The sequence below is a fragment of the Anthonomus grandis genome, chromosome 16 (genome assembly GCF_022605725.1).
Source record: "Anthonomus grandis grandis chromosome 16, icAntGran1.3, whole genome shotgun sequence".
Classification (NCBI taxonomy): Eukaryota; Metazoa; Arthropoda; class Insecta; order Coleoptera; family Curculionidae; genus Anthonomus; species Anthonomus grandis.
The window spans coordinates 16,424,307-16,440,883 of record NC_065561.1 but is presented as its reverse complement, the minus strand read 5'-3'; the positions used below and the strand labels follow the sequence as shown (position 1 = coordinate 16,440,883).

Sequence of the window (16,577 nt, the reverse complement as noted above, 5' to 3'; positions counted from 1 at the left end):
TGCTGCCTTAGACTAGCTAATGCTGATGATCTGAAAATATTCTGGTGTATCAATAGTATCTTGGACTGCTTGTTCTTACAGAGTAACTTGGACCTAATTAGGGGGTGGTGCAGTCGAAATCAGTTATGTCTTAATATCTCTAAATGCTGTGTGATCTCCTTTCACCGAACCAAGGATCCTATTTTGTTTAATTACAATATAGACAATCAAATCCTCTGTAGAAGTACTTCTATTAAAGATCTAGGGGTTGTATTCGACGATAGGCTCACATTTGTGCCACATATTGAACAGACAGTGACCTCCTCGTTGAAACTTCTGGGTTTTGTCATTCGAAATAGCCGACTCTTTAACAACTCAAACTCAATAAAACTATTGTAGTTTTCCTTTGTTTGATCAAGACTGGAATACGGTTCCTTGGTGTGGTGTCCTTTCTATGAATGCCATGTTGGCTACATCGAGAGTGTTCAGAGAAGGGTTTTAAAGTTTCTTATGTGTCGTGAGGATGGAATATATACAGTTAGGGGACATGATCATGATCTGGTGTTAGGTAGATTTAATCTGCAATCTCTGGCCATGAGGAGAACAATTCATTTTGTAACATTCTTATGGAAGTTGGTCAATAATTAAATAAATTCTCCTCCTCTCTTGAACGATGTTCTATTTCATGTACCACGATTTGCTTCTAGAGCAAATATCACTTTTGCTTTAGATCGCGCCAGAACTAACATTAAGTTTCAGGATCCCATATATCAAATATGCAGAATTTTTAATTCAGTATCATCAACCTGTGACATATTTGTATGCTCCATAAAGGATCTAGTTTTGTCTCTGGCGAACCAACAGTTACTATAATTCCTTTTCTCTTCCTTTTTTCCCTTGTCCCATAAATCCCTTTCTTTGTTCATTCTAATGTTAATTTACATCTCCTTTAATTTTGATATATACATGATGTTACTATAGTAATTTAAGTTTTCCTTATTTTTCTTTCTTTTTGTCATTTAATTTATAGTAATTTAATACTTGTTTACACTTTCAAAACATTAATTGTAGATTTTCCTGTAACTGGGCTTTGCCTGTTGGAAATAAACTGCTAAATAAATAAAATAATAAATATAAAAAATTTGCCCCTAGTATACTATAGTTCTGCTTTACTATTCTACTGCAAGACCCAATATAGGTACTAGAGTCCTAGCAGCATAAGTTTCTTATAGTAAAATATGGAAAACAATACGACAAGAACAGTATTATCCTTATCATTATCAATGGGTACACGCTTTACAACCTGACGAACATAGAAGAGTTGTGTTTTGCCAGTAGATTTTAAAACAGTTTGGCAGAAATGAAGATTTTGTGAAATTAACTTTGTGTATAGACGGGGGTTACTTTTAAAATAAAGGGAGCTCAAAATTTGCACAATTTTGTTTTTGGGCAGTAGCAAATCCGCATGCTGCAAAAACATCTAGTTTTCATTAAATTTTTGGGCTGGCATGGTAAATGGCATGCTTCTTGGACTTTATATACCTTTTTTCGACCTCGACTGACCGGTTAAATTTATTTAGATTACTTCGACTTAATCTGCCACAAATGTTAGATGTATCTCTAAATTTCAGACAGACTAGGTGGTTCCTACATGATGAGGACTCCACATTTGGACGAGAAATTCATGAACAGATTGTTTGAAATTGAATTGTTTGCAGATGACCTGAAATTTTATAGAGTAATCCAGACTCCCAAGGACCAAATTTTGTTACAGAATGACCTGAATAGACTAAATGATTGGTGTGTCAACAATATCTTATTCTTAAACATAAATAACATCATACAATATAGAGGGAAGCCCTGTTCAGTATTCTGATACAATCAAGGATCTTGGCATTTATTTTGACGATCATTTAAATTTTAATATACATATAAATAATATAGTGGTTAGATCCTCCAGGGTTCTGGGTTTTGTTCTGCGTAACTGTGGTTTCTTTATTGGAGTATGGTTCAATGATATGGTCCCCCTATTACATGAACAGCTGTCTGGCCCTTGAAAGGATTCAGAATAAGTTTTTAAGATTTTGTCTATTTAAATTAAATTTGGAAATACCGAACGATCATGTTTATGATGATGCACGGGAAGTGCTGGCTATGACAACATTGAGAGAAAGACGTATTCGTGGTGATTTAACCTTTGTATTTAAGCTTCTTAATGGTCTGATTGTATGCCCCGACCTTCTCGGTAGAATTAGCTTCAATGTCCCCTCAAAACTCTTGAGACGAAACCGACTATTTGCTTTGCTTTTTCACAGTACCAACTATGCCATTCACTCCCCTATCGAAAGAACCTTAAATATTATCAACCATGAGGATATTGAAGTTGTGCTATGGCTTGTCTAGTTTTAGGAATCAAATTAGAGAGATTGTGTAAACTCTTCTGTTGATGTTATGTTGGTTTGCCTGTAAAAACATATTTGTATTTTAGCTATTTTAAGTTATGGTTAGGTGTAACTATTGAACTTTGTAATATTTTTTTTTGTAATATGGTTGATCCTGTCTATTAAATAAATAAATAAAACATATAAGTAATGTAGAGTTTCCGAACAGATAGACACAGCGCAATGGACCCATTTCTTGGCCTCGCATGCTCTTCAGATTTAACGCCTTGCGATTTTTTTTCTGTGGGCTATTTGAAAGAGTTAGTGTAAGATAGATCAGTAAATACTCCGGAAGAACTTTAAGAGCGCATTAAACATTCTTGTGATTTAATTTGTGGACACCAGGATTTTATTTTCGAAGCTTGTAAAGAGTCGTGGCTTCGCCGAGAAAGATTCTGTGTTAATCGAACAAATGGGTACAATTTTTATAGGAATAGTAGCCATTTAACTCAATAAATCTTTTTTTAAAATCATTTTCTAAAATGTGAAGAAACTCTATTATTATGCAACTTTTTTGTACTTGATTTTTGGTACATTAAGTACTCAAAAAAAAAGGACTCACCTTTGAAAACATCCTGTCTTTATTGGAATCTTATTTAATATTTTAACGATACAAAAGTGAATAATTTTCGTTTATTACATGATTGGTCTTTAAACATATCACTTAGACCATAACTGTCTTCCTAAGGAAACACGCCGACCAAGAAGAAGAAGAACGACCTTAACCTAAAAAAAATTGGTAAAAATAACAAATAACCCCAAATTTAGAATTTATTTCTAAGTCTACATTGATACCCTGTAACACCTATTTATTTTTCTAAATCAAAACATGAATTTTATTAAAAGCGCGTCAAATTTACTCATTTCGCAGACCGGAAACGTAAATAAATAATTTACCATTTTATTTTCTTAATCACATAAGATCCTTTTAGTTCCAGCAACAAACAAGGTTAAAATGGGTGAACTGTTGGATGATTAGAGATGTGAAGCGTAGAAAAGCCGTAACGGAATATGCACCGACTAGATTACGCCTTAATACTCTTAGAAAGAATGATATTCTTCCACCAGAACTGAAAGAACTGGCAGATGCCGAAATCCATGCTCTTCCGAGAGATTCTATAATGAGGCATCTAACAAATCGGTGTGTTCTTACTTCCAGACCTCGAGGAGGCGTCCACAGGTGGAGATTGAGTCGTATCATGTTTAGACACTTTGCAGATTACAATAAGTTAGCTGGTGTACAAAGGGCAATGTGGTAATTTTATTTTTTGATTAGTAGTGGCAAATAAAATAACTTTATAGGTATAGCAAGTTTTTTATTACCAAATCTCTTCTATACACCTCTATTTGTACAAATATATGTATATATGTGTATTTTAATACTTGATAATCATTTTCTCAAAAAACAGCTTATTTTATTTTGTTATGTCCTTTAATTACTTATATATCCATTAAACCCTCGGGAGTAATCAAAATATCACAGGATTTTGGTGGTAGGTCTGGTGCAAATACAACTTCAAACACTCTAGTCCCAAATTCATTCTTTCTGCTTAAACTATATCTACTCGTAATATTGTTTGCCCAGGCCAGCCCTAAACATGGTTCAGTGGCTCCGGTCGCAGTGTCTGACACCTAAAAACACTCTAATATTCATTGTGATCATTTATTTTAAAAAACCACTTTGATTGTAGGAACTATATTATTATCTACAGTAATATAATTAATTCATGATATCTAGCAACATGAACTTAATGGCCCTGAGATAAAATATACTGGGTGTTGCATTCAAAGTGAAGAATAAAAAAATTAATAAGGATTACTCAATATATGATAACTTTAAGTGATTTAAGAGATACTTACTTGGTTTACAGTTAGGACAGCACAATCAAATTGATCCTGTAAACTATTTAAATTATTAGCGATAGAATTGAGCATATTGCTTCGAAAAATATAGTCTAGAGTTTCTGTTTCACTTCTAAAGCACCCCGCAATTGAATCTATCACAATAAGGCCCACATTTTTGAATTTTATAAAATGGGGTAAGTGATGTTTTATGACATTTCTTAGTTGTACAGATGTGGCTATATGTTGAATGTAGATGTGGTCTTCAAAGTTTATATTTGTCTTATATTTTTTTCTAAATGCCTGTGCAAGTTGGTGCAGTCTTTTGCTTGGAAAAACATCTTCCGTACAGATATATACTACTTCTGCAAATAGAAGGAAGGTATGTTTCATAAATAAATTTTGAGGCTGAAGATTAATGTATAGGGTTTTCCTATAAATGAATGTTTGAATAGTGTAGCAAACTTTTATATATGGAGCAGTAATGTCCCATCATTTTATTATTTATTTAGAGTTTATAATTATTGTACCTTGTGTCTACATAATGTATTTATTATGCACCTGGAGGCTCAGGCTGTTAATCAAGTGGTTTTTTGTTTTATCTTAAAATTGAAGTAACAATCAATAAAGCAAGGTTAAGTATTAAAGAAAAAGTTGCTATGTCTACTGTTTTATTTTAAGAGAGAATGAACATCTTCATAAAACTTATGTTGATGGTTAAGATAAGGTCAAATTGATATACCTTTTCCAAAACCTCCTAGTTCTACAGGCAACTGAATCTGCAAGCACAAGTGCAAACAAAATTGGGTTTTACCAGCACCACTGCAACCAAAAATTTCAACAATTCCATTAACAGGAACACCTCCATGAAGAATTTCATCTAAATGTATGCATCTTGTTTTGATACGAGAACATTCCTTAAATTCATCTGCTTTTTGTATTTTATTGTGTAAAATTTCTTCATATGCAATAAGTTGCATTTTTTTGGCAGTTTCATATGACACACTTAATACATCTTGTAGCTCATTTATGTTTGTGTCAACAAGACCGTTTAGACTGCTTATATTGCCTGCAAGAACAAGAGTGATATGTGAATTTCAACTGGCAATAGTTAATTTATTGTTCATAACTTACAGTTTAGTAAAGTTCTGAAGGAGTCTGCACCAATTAAAGCTTTAATTTTTTCCATATTTTTATAATTTAGAGCTTTGGCAATAATGAATTCTACAGGATGTTTGGCAAATGATACAAATGGGTAGGTACTCATACCAAACATGACCTAGCATTATAGTTTTTAAACATATTGTTTATTTAGTTGTCAACAATCTTAAAAAATAGACTTCATTCTTTAGATCCTTTAATGCTAGTAAAATATTTTCAACGCATATGTACTTAATTCAAATAGGGGTATTATACCAACCAAATGGGGTATTAAAAAGCCCAAAAGGGGTATTATATACATACCAATAAAATAGACTATTGTTTTGAGGGTGCTATCAGAGTGTTTGTTTGCACATTTAAAATGCTAAAGTTTGGATCAATTATTTAAGCAATGTCGAGTTTTAAGACTAACTGTGTTTCTCTGTGTATTGTCTTATATCTTGGTACTTACAGAAAATTAACTCTTTTGGAGGACACTTGTGTGATTACACATCTGTGTGTGATTGTTAGAAGACATTATGGGGTTCGCCGTTAATCATAGATATTTAGCATGAATTCTATAACTAAAGTTTAGTTATAGAATTCATTATATTTAATAATAACTAAATATTTATTGTACATACATAGACAATATAAAAATAAATAAAAAACGAATAACATAACCTAGAAATTTGATTTGGAGGGATGACTTTTCAAATTCTGTCTCTCTCTCTCTTGTGTTGCCTAATTGCTGACCCGAGTGGTCTTAGCTACTGACCTGTATACAAAATTCAAGTTGCAAATGTAAAGGTCGGGACACACAATCCGCGCCGAGCCCGCAGCGCAAAATTAAATTAAATACTTGTACTGATTTTTATTAAAGTACGTCAATTCTAAAACTATGCATTAAAAACTTTAAAAAATCTGCAAAAATCCGTCAGTTTCAAGAGGTGCTCAGCCCACCACACCTAGTTACCGCCCTGAGTGAGTCACTCATAATATTCAGATTTTTTTCCATAATGCTTATCAAAAGTTTGAAAATAGTCATGAAAATATTGTATATAAGAAATCGCATGCAAGATACGACAATAATGGTTATCAAATTGTGCCATTGACGGCATAAATACCAATATAATACAACTGATATAACTGATAACAAATACTGATATTAATGTCATCAGGAATGCATGAGTACTTCGTATACAAATGAACCTGTTGCCTTTTACTTAAATAATTTTATTAAAAACCATTAAAAGATACGTACATGTAACTTACATATGACTTAAAGATTTTGCCAGTAATAAGTAGCGCGGCCGTGTCGAATCGCTCGTCAAAGTGCTCAGTCAGAAAGTGCTTAATTTGGTTAAGTGTTTTCAGTTTCCATAGCCACACATGTGCACAGGAATGTTCTCAAATTTTAGTATTAAGTCTTTATAAACTAGTGGGTACGCTTTAAAATATTAATGTAATTTTCCTCAAAATCTGATTTGGAAGAACAAATATACCGATTTTTTACTTTATATCGATTTAATAATAAAAACAAAATATGTAAGAGTTGTCTAAAACCTTTTTATAGTACATAATTTTAAATGGTCTAAATCACATCTTTTTGAATGTCCATTAAATGCTATAACCAACATGGACATGTATAACATGTTTGTTCAAAGAAAAAGATTATCGCCATTATCCATTCTTGATATACTTCACACTCCAAATAGCAAAACTATAGAAACAATCATGCATTTCTTAAACACAAATAGAATCAAACTTTAAAGCTCAACTCGCTTGCTTCTCTTAATTGTTTTAGTGATATTTATGTTTCCCCTCTTACCTTTGTTGTTATACTAATACCCTGCATTTTTAGTAATTGCTCAATAATCGTAGGACGTCAATATAGTTTTTGTAAAATCAGCTAAAGTTATCCCAATTCACAAGGGTGGAGCTCTTGATAATCCTTCCAACTTTCGTCCCATCTCTCTCTTGTCTACGCTATCAAAGGTAATCGAAAAACTGGTTAAAAATCGAATAATGTCCTTTTTAAAGTCCAAAAACATCCTCACCAGACTTCAATTTGGCTTCCGTGAAAATACCAGTACCTATGATGCCATGTTTAATTTTTTTCGTGAGCTTTACTCCCAGATAAATGCTGGTGGAGTTTCGGCGGCAGTTTTTTGTGATTTGTCGAAGGCTTTCGATTGTGTCTGCCGCAGGATTCTGCTGCGGAAGCTTCATCATTATGGATTTCGGGGAGTTTTATCTTCTTGGTTTGCTTCCTATCTGCAAGATCGGCAACAACGAGTGCTTGTAGGATCTAAGTACTCTGATTGCCATCCTATCACCTTGGGAGTTCCTCAGGGTTCAGTTTTGGGGCCTCTACTTTTTGTCCTATACATAAATGATCTTACCAATCTTAATGTACGGGGAAAATTTACTCTATTTGCCGATGATACCACACTTTTTTGGCACAGCCTAGACACAGATACTCTGCGAACTACATTAGCAACTGATCTTCAGGCAGTAAATCTCTGGTTTGAATCAAACTTGCTGTCACTAAATCCTCAAAAAACCAAATTATTGTGTTTTAAGTGTGCTCTAGACCACGTGCCTTTTTCTAATTCAGTAGTTCAGCAGTTTAATAATACAAAATTTTTGGGTATATTCATTGACAGAGAACTCAGATTTGAAGAGCATATCCTCGGTACTTGCAAAAAGGTGTCTGCAGGTTGTTTTGCAGTCAGAGCGGCTACCCCGGAGCTTGGCATGCAGTTTGGAAGATCTGTATATTTTTCATTAATTGAATCCCACCTTAGGTATGCCATTTGCTTCTGGGGTAATGCAGCTGCCTACCTTCTACAAATGCTGCTTGTTTTACAGAACCGTGCTGTACGTTACATCTGTGGGGCTAAACCAAGAGATTCCTGTCGCCTATTATTTATTAGGCTGGGCATACATACTGTCTTCTCCCTCTACATTCAGGAAGTGGCCTGCTTACTTTTTCGCTTTAAATTTATAACCCCAAATCCAAGAAACTTAACGCGTCAAGTGAACGATCTAAATCTTCCAATCCCCTCCTCCACATTAACTAAAAAATCTATTTTCTACAAGGGAATCAAAATTTTCAATCGTTTACCAGGTGGAATCAGGGAGGCAACATGTATTGACACTTTTAAATGTAAATTGAAAATACTTTTGACCGAAAAATGTTACTATTCACTGGATGAATACTACGTCGACACATTCTAATTTTCCCTAAGTGTAAGTTTACAGTATTTGAATTGTTTGTATGATTTGAATTCTTTGCTGTCTTATACTTGAGGGGATAATTATGGAATTTAATTTACTTTTTATGTATTTTTTTTCTGCTGTTCTTATGTATTGTTTTCTGATGTTTGTTTTTGAACTCGAGTATGTATGGGGTGCAGTGGTTAAGTTTAGTTGTAGTAATTTAAGGTAGCTTTGTTTAGAACAATTTTTCTTTGTTAATAACAATAAAGCATGTTTTTTTTTTGTATTGAAGCTAAACAGAACAAGGCTTATAGTCACATCGAGCTAGCAATTGCCCTGCAGTCAAGCCATGAAAAGAACAAGAACAATCGCCTTTCACACCCTATTCTTAAATTCTGTATTTCTATACATCTCATTTTTTATATCATATGATAGTCGCTAACTTTCTCAATTTTTCGCCGAGACACGGCCGAGCTGCGCGGCCTCAGGATATGTGTGTCTCAACCTTAAATGGGTGCAAACGATCTGAGCTGCCGAATTTGTATGATGTAGCTTAGTCCATTTTTTTATAAATCGTAGCAAAGAAGAAGATATGACGTATGACAAGTTTGACAATTGGGGGCAAAAATATTTTTGTTTTTGTTATCATATAAAGCAAAATAAACAGAATATTTAATTTCACTTTTTGTTCTCATATTACTCATTTTTAATACTTGGCAGTTTAATTTCGTTTGTTATCACACTCTTGCGGTTACTCGTTAGTATTTAAGGTAATATGAACAATTTTCCAATTTCGTAATTGTTTTGTTGTAGCTTAAATCAAAAAGAGATGAGGGATTTGTTGTTTACTTCTATTACTTGATGGTAAAATGGATTTAAAGTACGTTTTTCTTAGTGTGGTTTGTTGGTTTCACTTGTAAGTATCATATTTCAAATAATATATTTTAACTTGCATATAATTCAATTTATAACTAATGACCTTATTTTCTTATCTAAAAACAACTCCCCTTTTATAGATAGTAATTAGTCAAGCCAGATTAAAGCAATACTATAATACAATACTATTACAATTGGTAATTACATGTAGGGGTAAATAAAAAAAGTGTTAGGAAATCTTACATCAGTTTATGGTTAGTGCTTAGTATTATAATCTTGACTAAAACTGCGCAATGTTCTCAGATATGATATTAAGTCTGATTCTGATGCTCTAATATGTAACAAAAAAAGTTACCAGATCATGTTCTCCATTCTTTACAGATATGTTGTGCAAGATGAGAGAGCACCTTAATTATATTTTCTCTAAATATAGACTTACTAAAAATTTATGGGACTGAAAATCCTACAAAGAAATGAGGAATATTTTTACATCAGTTGTATCAGAAGAACGGAGAGCTTATATTCATTTTATCAGAACCCAAAGACATGTGGAAAAACCTTGATGAACTTAATATCTATAACAGATCTCAAAGGAATTTTGCTCCCTGAAAGACATAGATATAATTATTGGACATAGATTTTTCCAAAGTATGCTGCTTTTAGTGTACTCAGAGACACAGAATTTTCCAAGTTCTGCAATAGATATAAACTGCTCTTCAGTCTACACACCAGAGTGAATTTGCACGTTCAGAAGTACACCTTATAAAAAACTTTCATTGACCGTGTCTTTATCCCTTACAGAAAACACAACCTTGTTTGTTCCCTCAACATCCAAATGAAATTCATTGACTGCAAACTAGTACTCAACCCTCTCCTATAACCTTGATAAAACCTTCTCTTCAGTAGATGTAATACACATCAATTTTTGCAAAACCTTTGATCAAATTAACATATTTATCCTATCAATGAACACAGCTGAATTTCATTTAAAAACCCTATGAGGGTATTCAGATCCTACCTTATAGGGTGGTGGCAGTTTATTGAGATTCAAGGCATGAGGTCAGCATTTTTCATACCAACATCGGGTTTGCCCCAAGAATCAAATCTGGGGCCACTGTTACCAGCAGACTAGCATCTAGCAGACTACGCCACTCTTCAAGCCTGTGTTGTCAATGGTGTATAACAAATGCTTTTGATAAATGATATTTCAAAGTGTAACATTTTTTCTTATGGTCGGTTAAAAACCTAATTTTCTTTAATTTTCTTCCTTAAATATGCTTGTTGAGGTGAAAGACCTGGCGGTATTTGATAGAATTTATCATCAAATATGTTCCACATTATTGATCAAATGGTGGAATTTATGTCTAGATCATTGAGTTTCATATTAAGAATTAAAAAATTTTTCTCAGATATCTTCACTCAGGCTGTTATATTATGCTTATGTCAGCTAAGTTGGATTATAGTTCTATCAAAGGGTCGCCTATATATGACTTTAGGGAGAAAAGAGTTTACCCTAAATGTGATACTAACCGATTATATAAAAGTATGTAAAGATTCTTTAACTCTACTCTCAGTCTGTAAGGTTTCTATACAAACTTCTACAAGCTAAAATTAATTGCTTGTTTATTGCAACAAATATATTTCCATATTCTCTGTATATGCATCAGTGCAGAATTATTTCATACATTTGATTTGCCAGCTTAGACGCCTCGGTCATGTCAGTCATAAACTTTCTAAACTGAAGAAGCTTCATTTTGCTTGCTTGGTTCATTAATTGGACAAAACTAAAAGCCCCTATATCTGGTTGAAAAATTATTTCGGAGAAATCTAGTCCACCCTTACACTTCAATTTACTCTATGAAATACCTAAAACCATGACTCAAAGTTTATTTTCCAATACTTCAGTTAAACTTCTAAATCAATACAATAAAGGTCAATTTGAAGATAAACGTCTACTAATCTGTTTAAGTGTAAAGTGGAACAACTGCTTCTGTTATTGACTGTATCTAATTTTTTCCCCTCCAATATAAAACAATTATATTTTCTCAAATACACCTTAACTCTATGTTATAGAACAATGGCCATTTTTGAACCTGTTAAGTCACTGGATCCAGACTGCAACCAAGCCAGGGACGCCTTTGCAAATGCCTCATCAGTGTTTATATCCTGCTCCATTAATAATTCTCACCCTGTGACTTTTTGTGGCAATTGCGTCTCTAACTATATAAATGTGTTGGCGACATATAAAAATATGTCAACGGTAATTATTTAGACATTCTTTTAAAAAGTGATTTAATTTATAGCAATTTGGACCATTGAATTTTTAAGGTAAAGAATAATGGGACCTCTTGTATAGAAAATTTTGTTAATTTAGATAGGCTAGGTATAGTTCAGACTATGTATCAGAGTAGTGTGAATTTATGGAGCAGAGCAAAATGCAATGGTAAGGAGAATTTAATTTTTTTGTAGGAAAATAAATAATTATATACATAAGTATAGAGAAACATTGATATGTTTGTCACTTGTTTCTATGTTTGCGCTTCTCAGTCAACTGTTGCTTCTGTTAATCCAGAATGTATCTTTTCAGATTGTTTTGTTACTGAAAAAGGCTTCCTAACAGAACGGCCCTCAAATGTATCAAAGCAGTTCAAAGAATATTACCATACTTTTGAAAGTTGCATAAACAGCAGCGCATACGAATGCTCAGAGTGTTTAAATAGTTACACAAATTTGCAAAACTATTTTCTTAGCTTTAGCAGTGAATCTGAAAAGATTGGGACTTGTATGGATCTTGTAGATATGGTATATGCAACAAACTCAATTAAAATAAATAGTTGATGTTTGTTTTTTTTTAGATGAACAATACTTGGACCTATTGGGGCCAGAAATGTTGTCGTTTTAGAAAACACAAGGAGATAACATTTATTTCTTCTGTGGTGTCTGTTTTGGTAGGAACTGTATTGTTTTATATAGTGGTGCAATTGTATGCCAAGAAAAGGCAACCTACCATTATGGAACGTATGTATACATACATTTCTTTAGAGAATTTCATACTAATTAACCCTTTACTTTGTAGAAAACAGATTTTTAAGTACCTTGGAATCATGATATCTTGTATATTAAGACTGTTGGGTTTTACTTGAGAATTTATGCCATATGACATGATACTTAGGCACAAGTCGTTAAATTGTTGGTATTTTTATCTTTAAAATTATATTATATATTTGTTATTGTATTTTATATAAATCTCTTTAAATCTAGCAAATTCTTTTAATCTATAATAATTAATTTTTTTGATACTAGTAGTAATATTCAAAGGATAATTAAATGTATGGCATTCATATGCTAACACAGGTACTAGAAAAGGTATGGAAGATTTTAAATTACAAAAATAAACTAAAAAAGTACATACAATGAAAAGAAATATATAACATGAAAGGAAAGAAGTAATATAAAAATAAAACATTAAAAACGAAGAAACTTGCCATATAGCGTCCAGTTTTTTTTGTCCAGTCCTTGGACTTGAGGAGGGCCTTTGATGCGGTAGACATCTTTATATTAAAATTGCAAGAAGCTGGGATTTAAGAAGCACCACTTAACTCTTTGAGGTACAGAAAAAATGGTAAAAATTTACCCAAGTGGTACAAAAAAAAATTTATTCTTATTTATAACAAAGGTGCTCTAAAATAAAACATAACATTGAGAAATATCGATTTTTTTTACTTTTTTCTTTAAAAAACCCATGGTACATATTTTGACCCACTATACCACCGCCTAAAGTTATTTTGTATGGTAGGACTGAAAACAAGACTTATTCTTTCCCAAACATAGGGGAACTTGACACACGCTGCAGGTCCCGTTTGTGCGTATTTCAAATTCCTTGGAACTACAGACTGCACATCTTCGTCTACTGGCTAATGTGTACTTTGAGTAAGTCTAATCGTTTTTGGTTGAGAAGGTTTCCTTTTTTTGATGGGAGTTGGTAATGGTTTTTCGGTACCCTGTAATGATGTTACCAATTTGTCAGCAACTAGATGTTCTATAATATTCAAACGAAATTCTTTCATGTTCATTTTTGGCCCTCCAGATAACTTGTAAAGCACGTAAGCATTAACACAACCTTCTTTATCTCTAGCCACGAACATCATCACATCGGCCACATAGCGAGTCGATCGACGCCGCCATCTTGGAAACCCCATATATTAGTAGGTAATCGCAGCGGTTTCCGTGGGTGTTTACCTCGTTTCTCTCTTAAAATTCCGGAGTTTTGTGCTTAAATTTAAATTACTAACGTTAAGACTCAATTTTAAAAACCTACTCTAGATTGTAGATTGAGAAGGGAGTCGTTTCGGCTGATCCGCCGCTCAGTACTGCTACCTGTGAGATATTTTGTGCATAACTCTACTTGTCTTAGTTTGTCTCAAAAAGTCTTAGACTTCTGCCGTACAAAGCTATATTTTTGGGAGGTAGTTGTCCCACTTCTTGAGGTGTTGGTTGTACCCCTTCCAGGTACTTGAGCCTCTTGCAGAGTTGGGTCGGGCATTCACAGAGCAGGTGTTCTGCTGTTTCTGTGGCATTGCTGCAGAATCTACATTGGTCGTCCTCTGTTATACCTATTGCCTTTAGGTGATATTTCACTGGGCAATGACCGGTTAGGAGTCCGACTGCTGTTCTGATGTCTGATCTGTTCATGTCTAGGAGCTGTTCAGCTCTTTTTCTAGAAGTGGTTATAAACTTTTTTGCCTACTCTAATAAACCTACTCTAAGTTCTAGTTATATTGTTTAATGTGGATTTTGCGTAGTTATTTAAATAATCGAACTTAAAAGTCGAACAAAATTTACCGGCCGGCTAGCTAAATGCCGTTTTAAATGTGGGGTTATTATTGTGTGTTTCTTGGCTTTCTTGCTTAAAATGGTTTTGTGACTTGTATTTTGAACTTGTGGTAGTTCATTTATTTGGTTAGTCTGTGGATAATAATATATTGCTTTATAGCTTAATATACATAGGGAGAAATATGGAAAATTGGTGTAGGTATTTGTCTCTTGTAAATTCAGTTCAGTAAATTAAAAATTCCTCTACTTGTAAACAATATGTGGTAAGTAAGTAGTTTAAGTCAGGGTTAGGAGTTGTAGTAGCCGGTAGTAGGTAAGTTTATATAATATTTGTGTAATATTTGTACATTTTTAACATGCCAAGTCCATGCTGTGTCCCTGGATGCAAATCCAATTACAAAACTTCATTAGATTCAGGCGAGGGAGCTGATTCGGTGTTTGGTTTTCCTAAAGATGAGCAAATTAAAGGTAAATGGCTGAAAGCAATTCCTAGAGACAACTGGACTCCTACTAAGCATTCTGTTGTTTGTGCTAAGCATTTTGCCCCCACTGACATCATTCGGGAGGATATTTATCTTTTGCCAAATGGCACAACAATAAAAATACCTACTAAAACTCGATTAGTTCCTTCAGCTGTTCCTCAAATTTTTCCAAATTTACCTGGATATCTTTCAAAAAAGGTTCCTCTCCCTCGAAAGAGTCCAGAAGAAAGAAATAAAGAACATGAACATCGTCTTGAACTCAACAATCTTGAATTTGAACAATCAGATCTTATTACAAATTTTCATATGATAATAAATAATTATCTTAAAAAAATTAATATTTCAGAGTTGTGGAATGTAAAAATAGTTGATAATTTAAAAATATGTTTTTACACCTTAAATTTGACTAGTACTTGTTTAAATATCGCTAATCAAGTCATAGTAGAGAGCGACATGAAAGTAAAAGTGTTTATAAATAGGAATGAACTGACCCATATTGACCTGAAATGGATTTTACCTTTTGAATTGACACTAAATAGGTGGTCTCAGCTAGAGAATTTGTTGTCTAGATATACATCTCCTAGCTGTGAACCATCAGGTCGAGAATCACTTAGCGATATTCTTAAAAAAAGCGTAAATTGCTTAAAGAGAGGCATTATTTTAATTAATAATAATTGTGATTTGGAATTAGCCAATTGTTATAATAATGAGGACGTATCTGAGAAAACTAACAATCTTTGTAACAGGCTTTTACTTTTAATTGATCAAATAAATCTGTCAAAGCATAAACGTTACTCACCATCAACCACTGTGATGTCTTATGTTATATACTTCCTCGCCTTGCACTTATGAGATGTTGAGAGACTTTTTCACACTACCCACTAAAAGACACTTGCAGTACCTTTCATCCAGTATTGATGTATAAAGGTACCACAAATTATTTAAACATTGTATCTGGCACTTTAACATTCACAGAAAAAGTAGTTAACCTATTAATTGATGAAATATATATTTCCAAAAGATTGGATTGTCGAGGGAAGAGTCTAATTGGTGTAGCTGCAAATGATACTTCATTGCAGCTGTATTAGCTTTCATGATTTTTCTTCTTTTTAATTTTTTTGATGTTGAAAATTCAAGTGAAAACTATTCTTTGAATTTTAAAAAACTTAAAATCATTGCCGAGTCCCGTTAAATACGGCTATTAAATCGATCCGTAAGCATAAGCGGTTCGCGGTGTTGCCTTGCGATATTCGCGTCTAGAGTAAAGATGGCTGTGGCATTAACAACAGCAGCATCAATAAAGAAAAACATTAATTCTATGCAACCATTTTTTGCTTTTTCGGTCGAGGCCGTAAACTGCCCTCGTTTGGTCAAATTTATCTACTGAGTTCATATGTTTATTGTAATCAGTCAGCGCTATTGGGCAAGGTATGTTTTCTACACTGCCGTCTTTCGCTTTCCTTTTTGACCTCAGTTTTGTCATCTGGGTTGTGATAATTTCAAAGAAGGTGAACTGTTCTTTTATCGCGCCATTTAAATGGCTGAAAGTCCTGTAGAACTCACGTCACAGTCATCTCTGTGCATTGCTTTATTTTCCAGAAGTTGGGGCATATTTTTTCTGGTCTAACAGGACCACAGGCATATAACTTTTCTTGATACAGTTGATTCATTAGGGCTACATTTGTAAAAAAGTTATCAAAGAAAATTTTCTGATACTCTGTGTTTTAAATTTTGTGTCATCTGAAGCACTACTTTGGTA

The 16,577-nt window shown here is 33.4% G+C and overlaps 3 protein-coding genes across 7 annotated transcripts; 2 read left to right on the top strand and 1 right to left on the bottom strand.

Annotated features, from left to right (window-relative positions):
* The first annotated feature begins 3,133 nt into the window (after nt 1–3,133).
* LOC126745896 (28S ribosomal protein S14, mitochondrial) lies at nt 3,134–3,725 on the top strand. Its single transcript, XM_050453940.1, has 2 exons — nt 3,134–3,300; nt 3,353–3,725. The coding sequence occupies exons 1-2, from the start codon at nt 3,250–3,252 to the stop codon at nt 3,677–3,679; spliced, it is 378 nt and encodes a 125-aa protein (XP_050309897.1). The 5' UTR covers nt 3,134–3,249; the 3' UTR covers nt 3,680–3,725.
* LOC126745894 (DNA repair protein XRCC3-like) lies at nt 3,716–6,096 on the bottom strand. Of its 5 annotated transcripts, none has more exons than XM_050453936.1 (5): nt 5,875–6,096; nt 5,397–5,625; nt 5,005–5,331; nt 4,281–4,627; nt 3,716–4,052 (listed from the first exon to the last, which is right to left on the bottom strand). In XM_050453936.1, the coding sequence occupies exons 2-5, from the start codon at nt 5,536–5,538 to the stop codon at nt 3,861–3,863; spliced, it is 1,008 nt and encodes a 335-aa protein (XP_050309893.1). In that variant the 5' UTR covers nt 5,539–5,625; nt 5,875–6,096; the 3' UTR covers nt 3,716–3,860. The 5 variants fall into 5 exon arrangements, with proteins under 5 accessions (XP_050309893.1, XP_050309894.1, XP_050309895.1 ...); XM_050453937.1 differs by having other exon boundaries at nt 5,397–5,588; XM_050453938.1 differs by having other exon boundaries at nt 5,397–5,541.
* A 3,143-nt stretch (nt 6,097–9,239) lies between these two features.
* Nucleotides 9,240–12,768, top strand: LOC126745891 (osteopetrosis-associated transmembrane protein 1). The gene is made up of 7 exons (XM_050453932.1): nt 9,240–9,384; nt 9,441–9,543; nt 11,577–11,763; nt 11,832–11,946; nt 12,091–12,305; nt 12,359–12,521; nt 12,580–12,768. The coding sequence occupies exons 2-7, from the start codon at nt 9,497–9,499 to the stop codon at nt 12,609–12,611; spliced, it is 759 nt and encodes a 252-aa protein (XP_050309889.1). The 5' UTR covers nt 9,240–9,384; nt 9,441–9,496; the 3' UTR covers nt 12,612–12,768.
* The last annotated feature ends 3,809 nt before the right edge of the window (nt 12,769–16,577 follow it).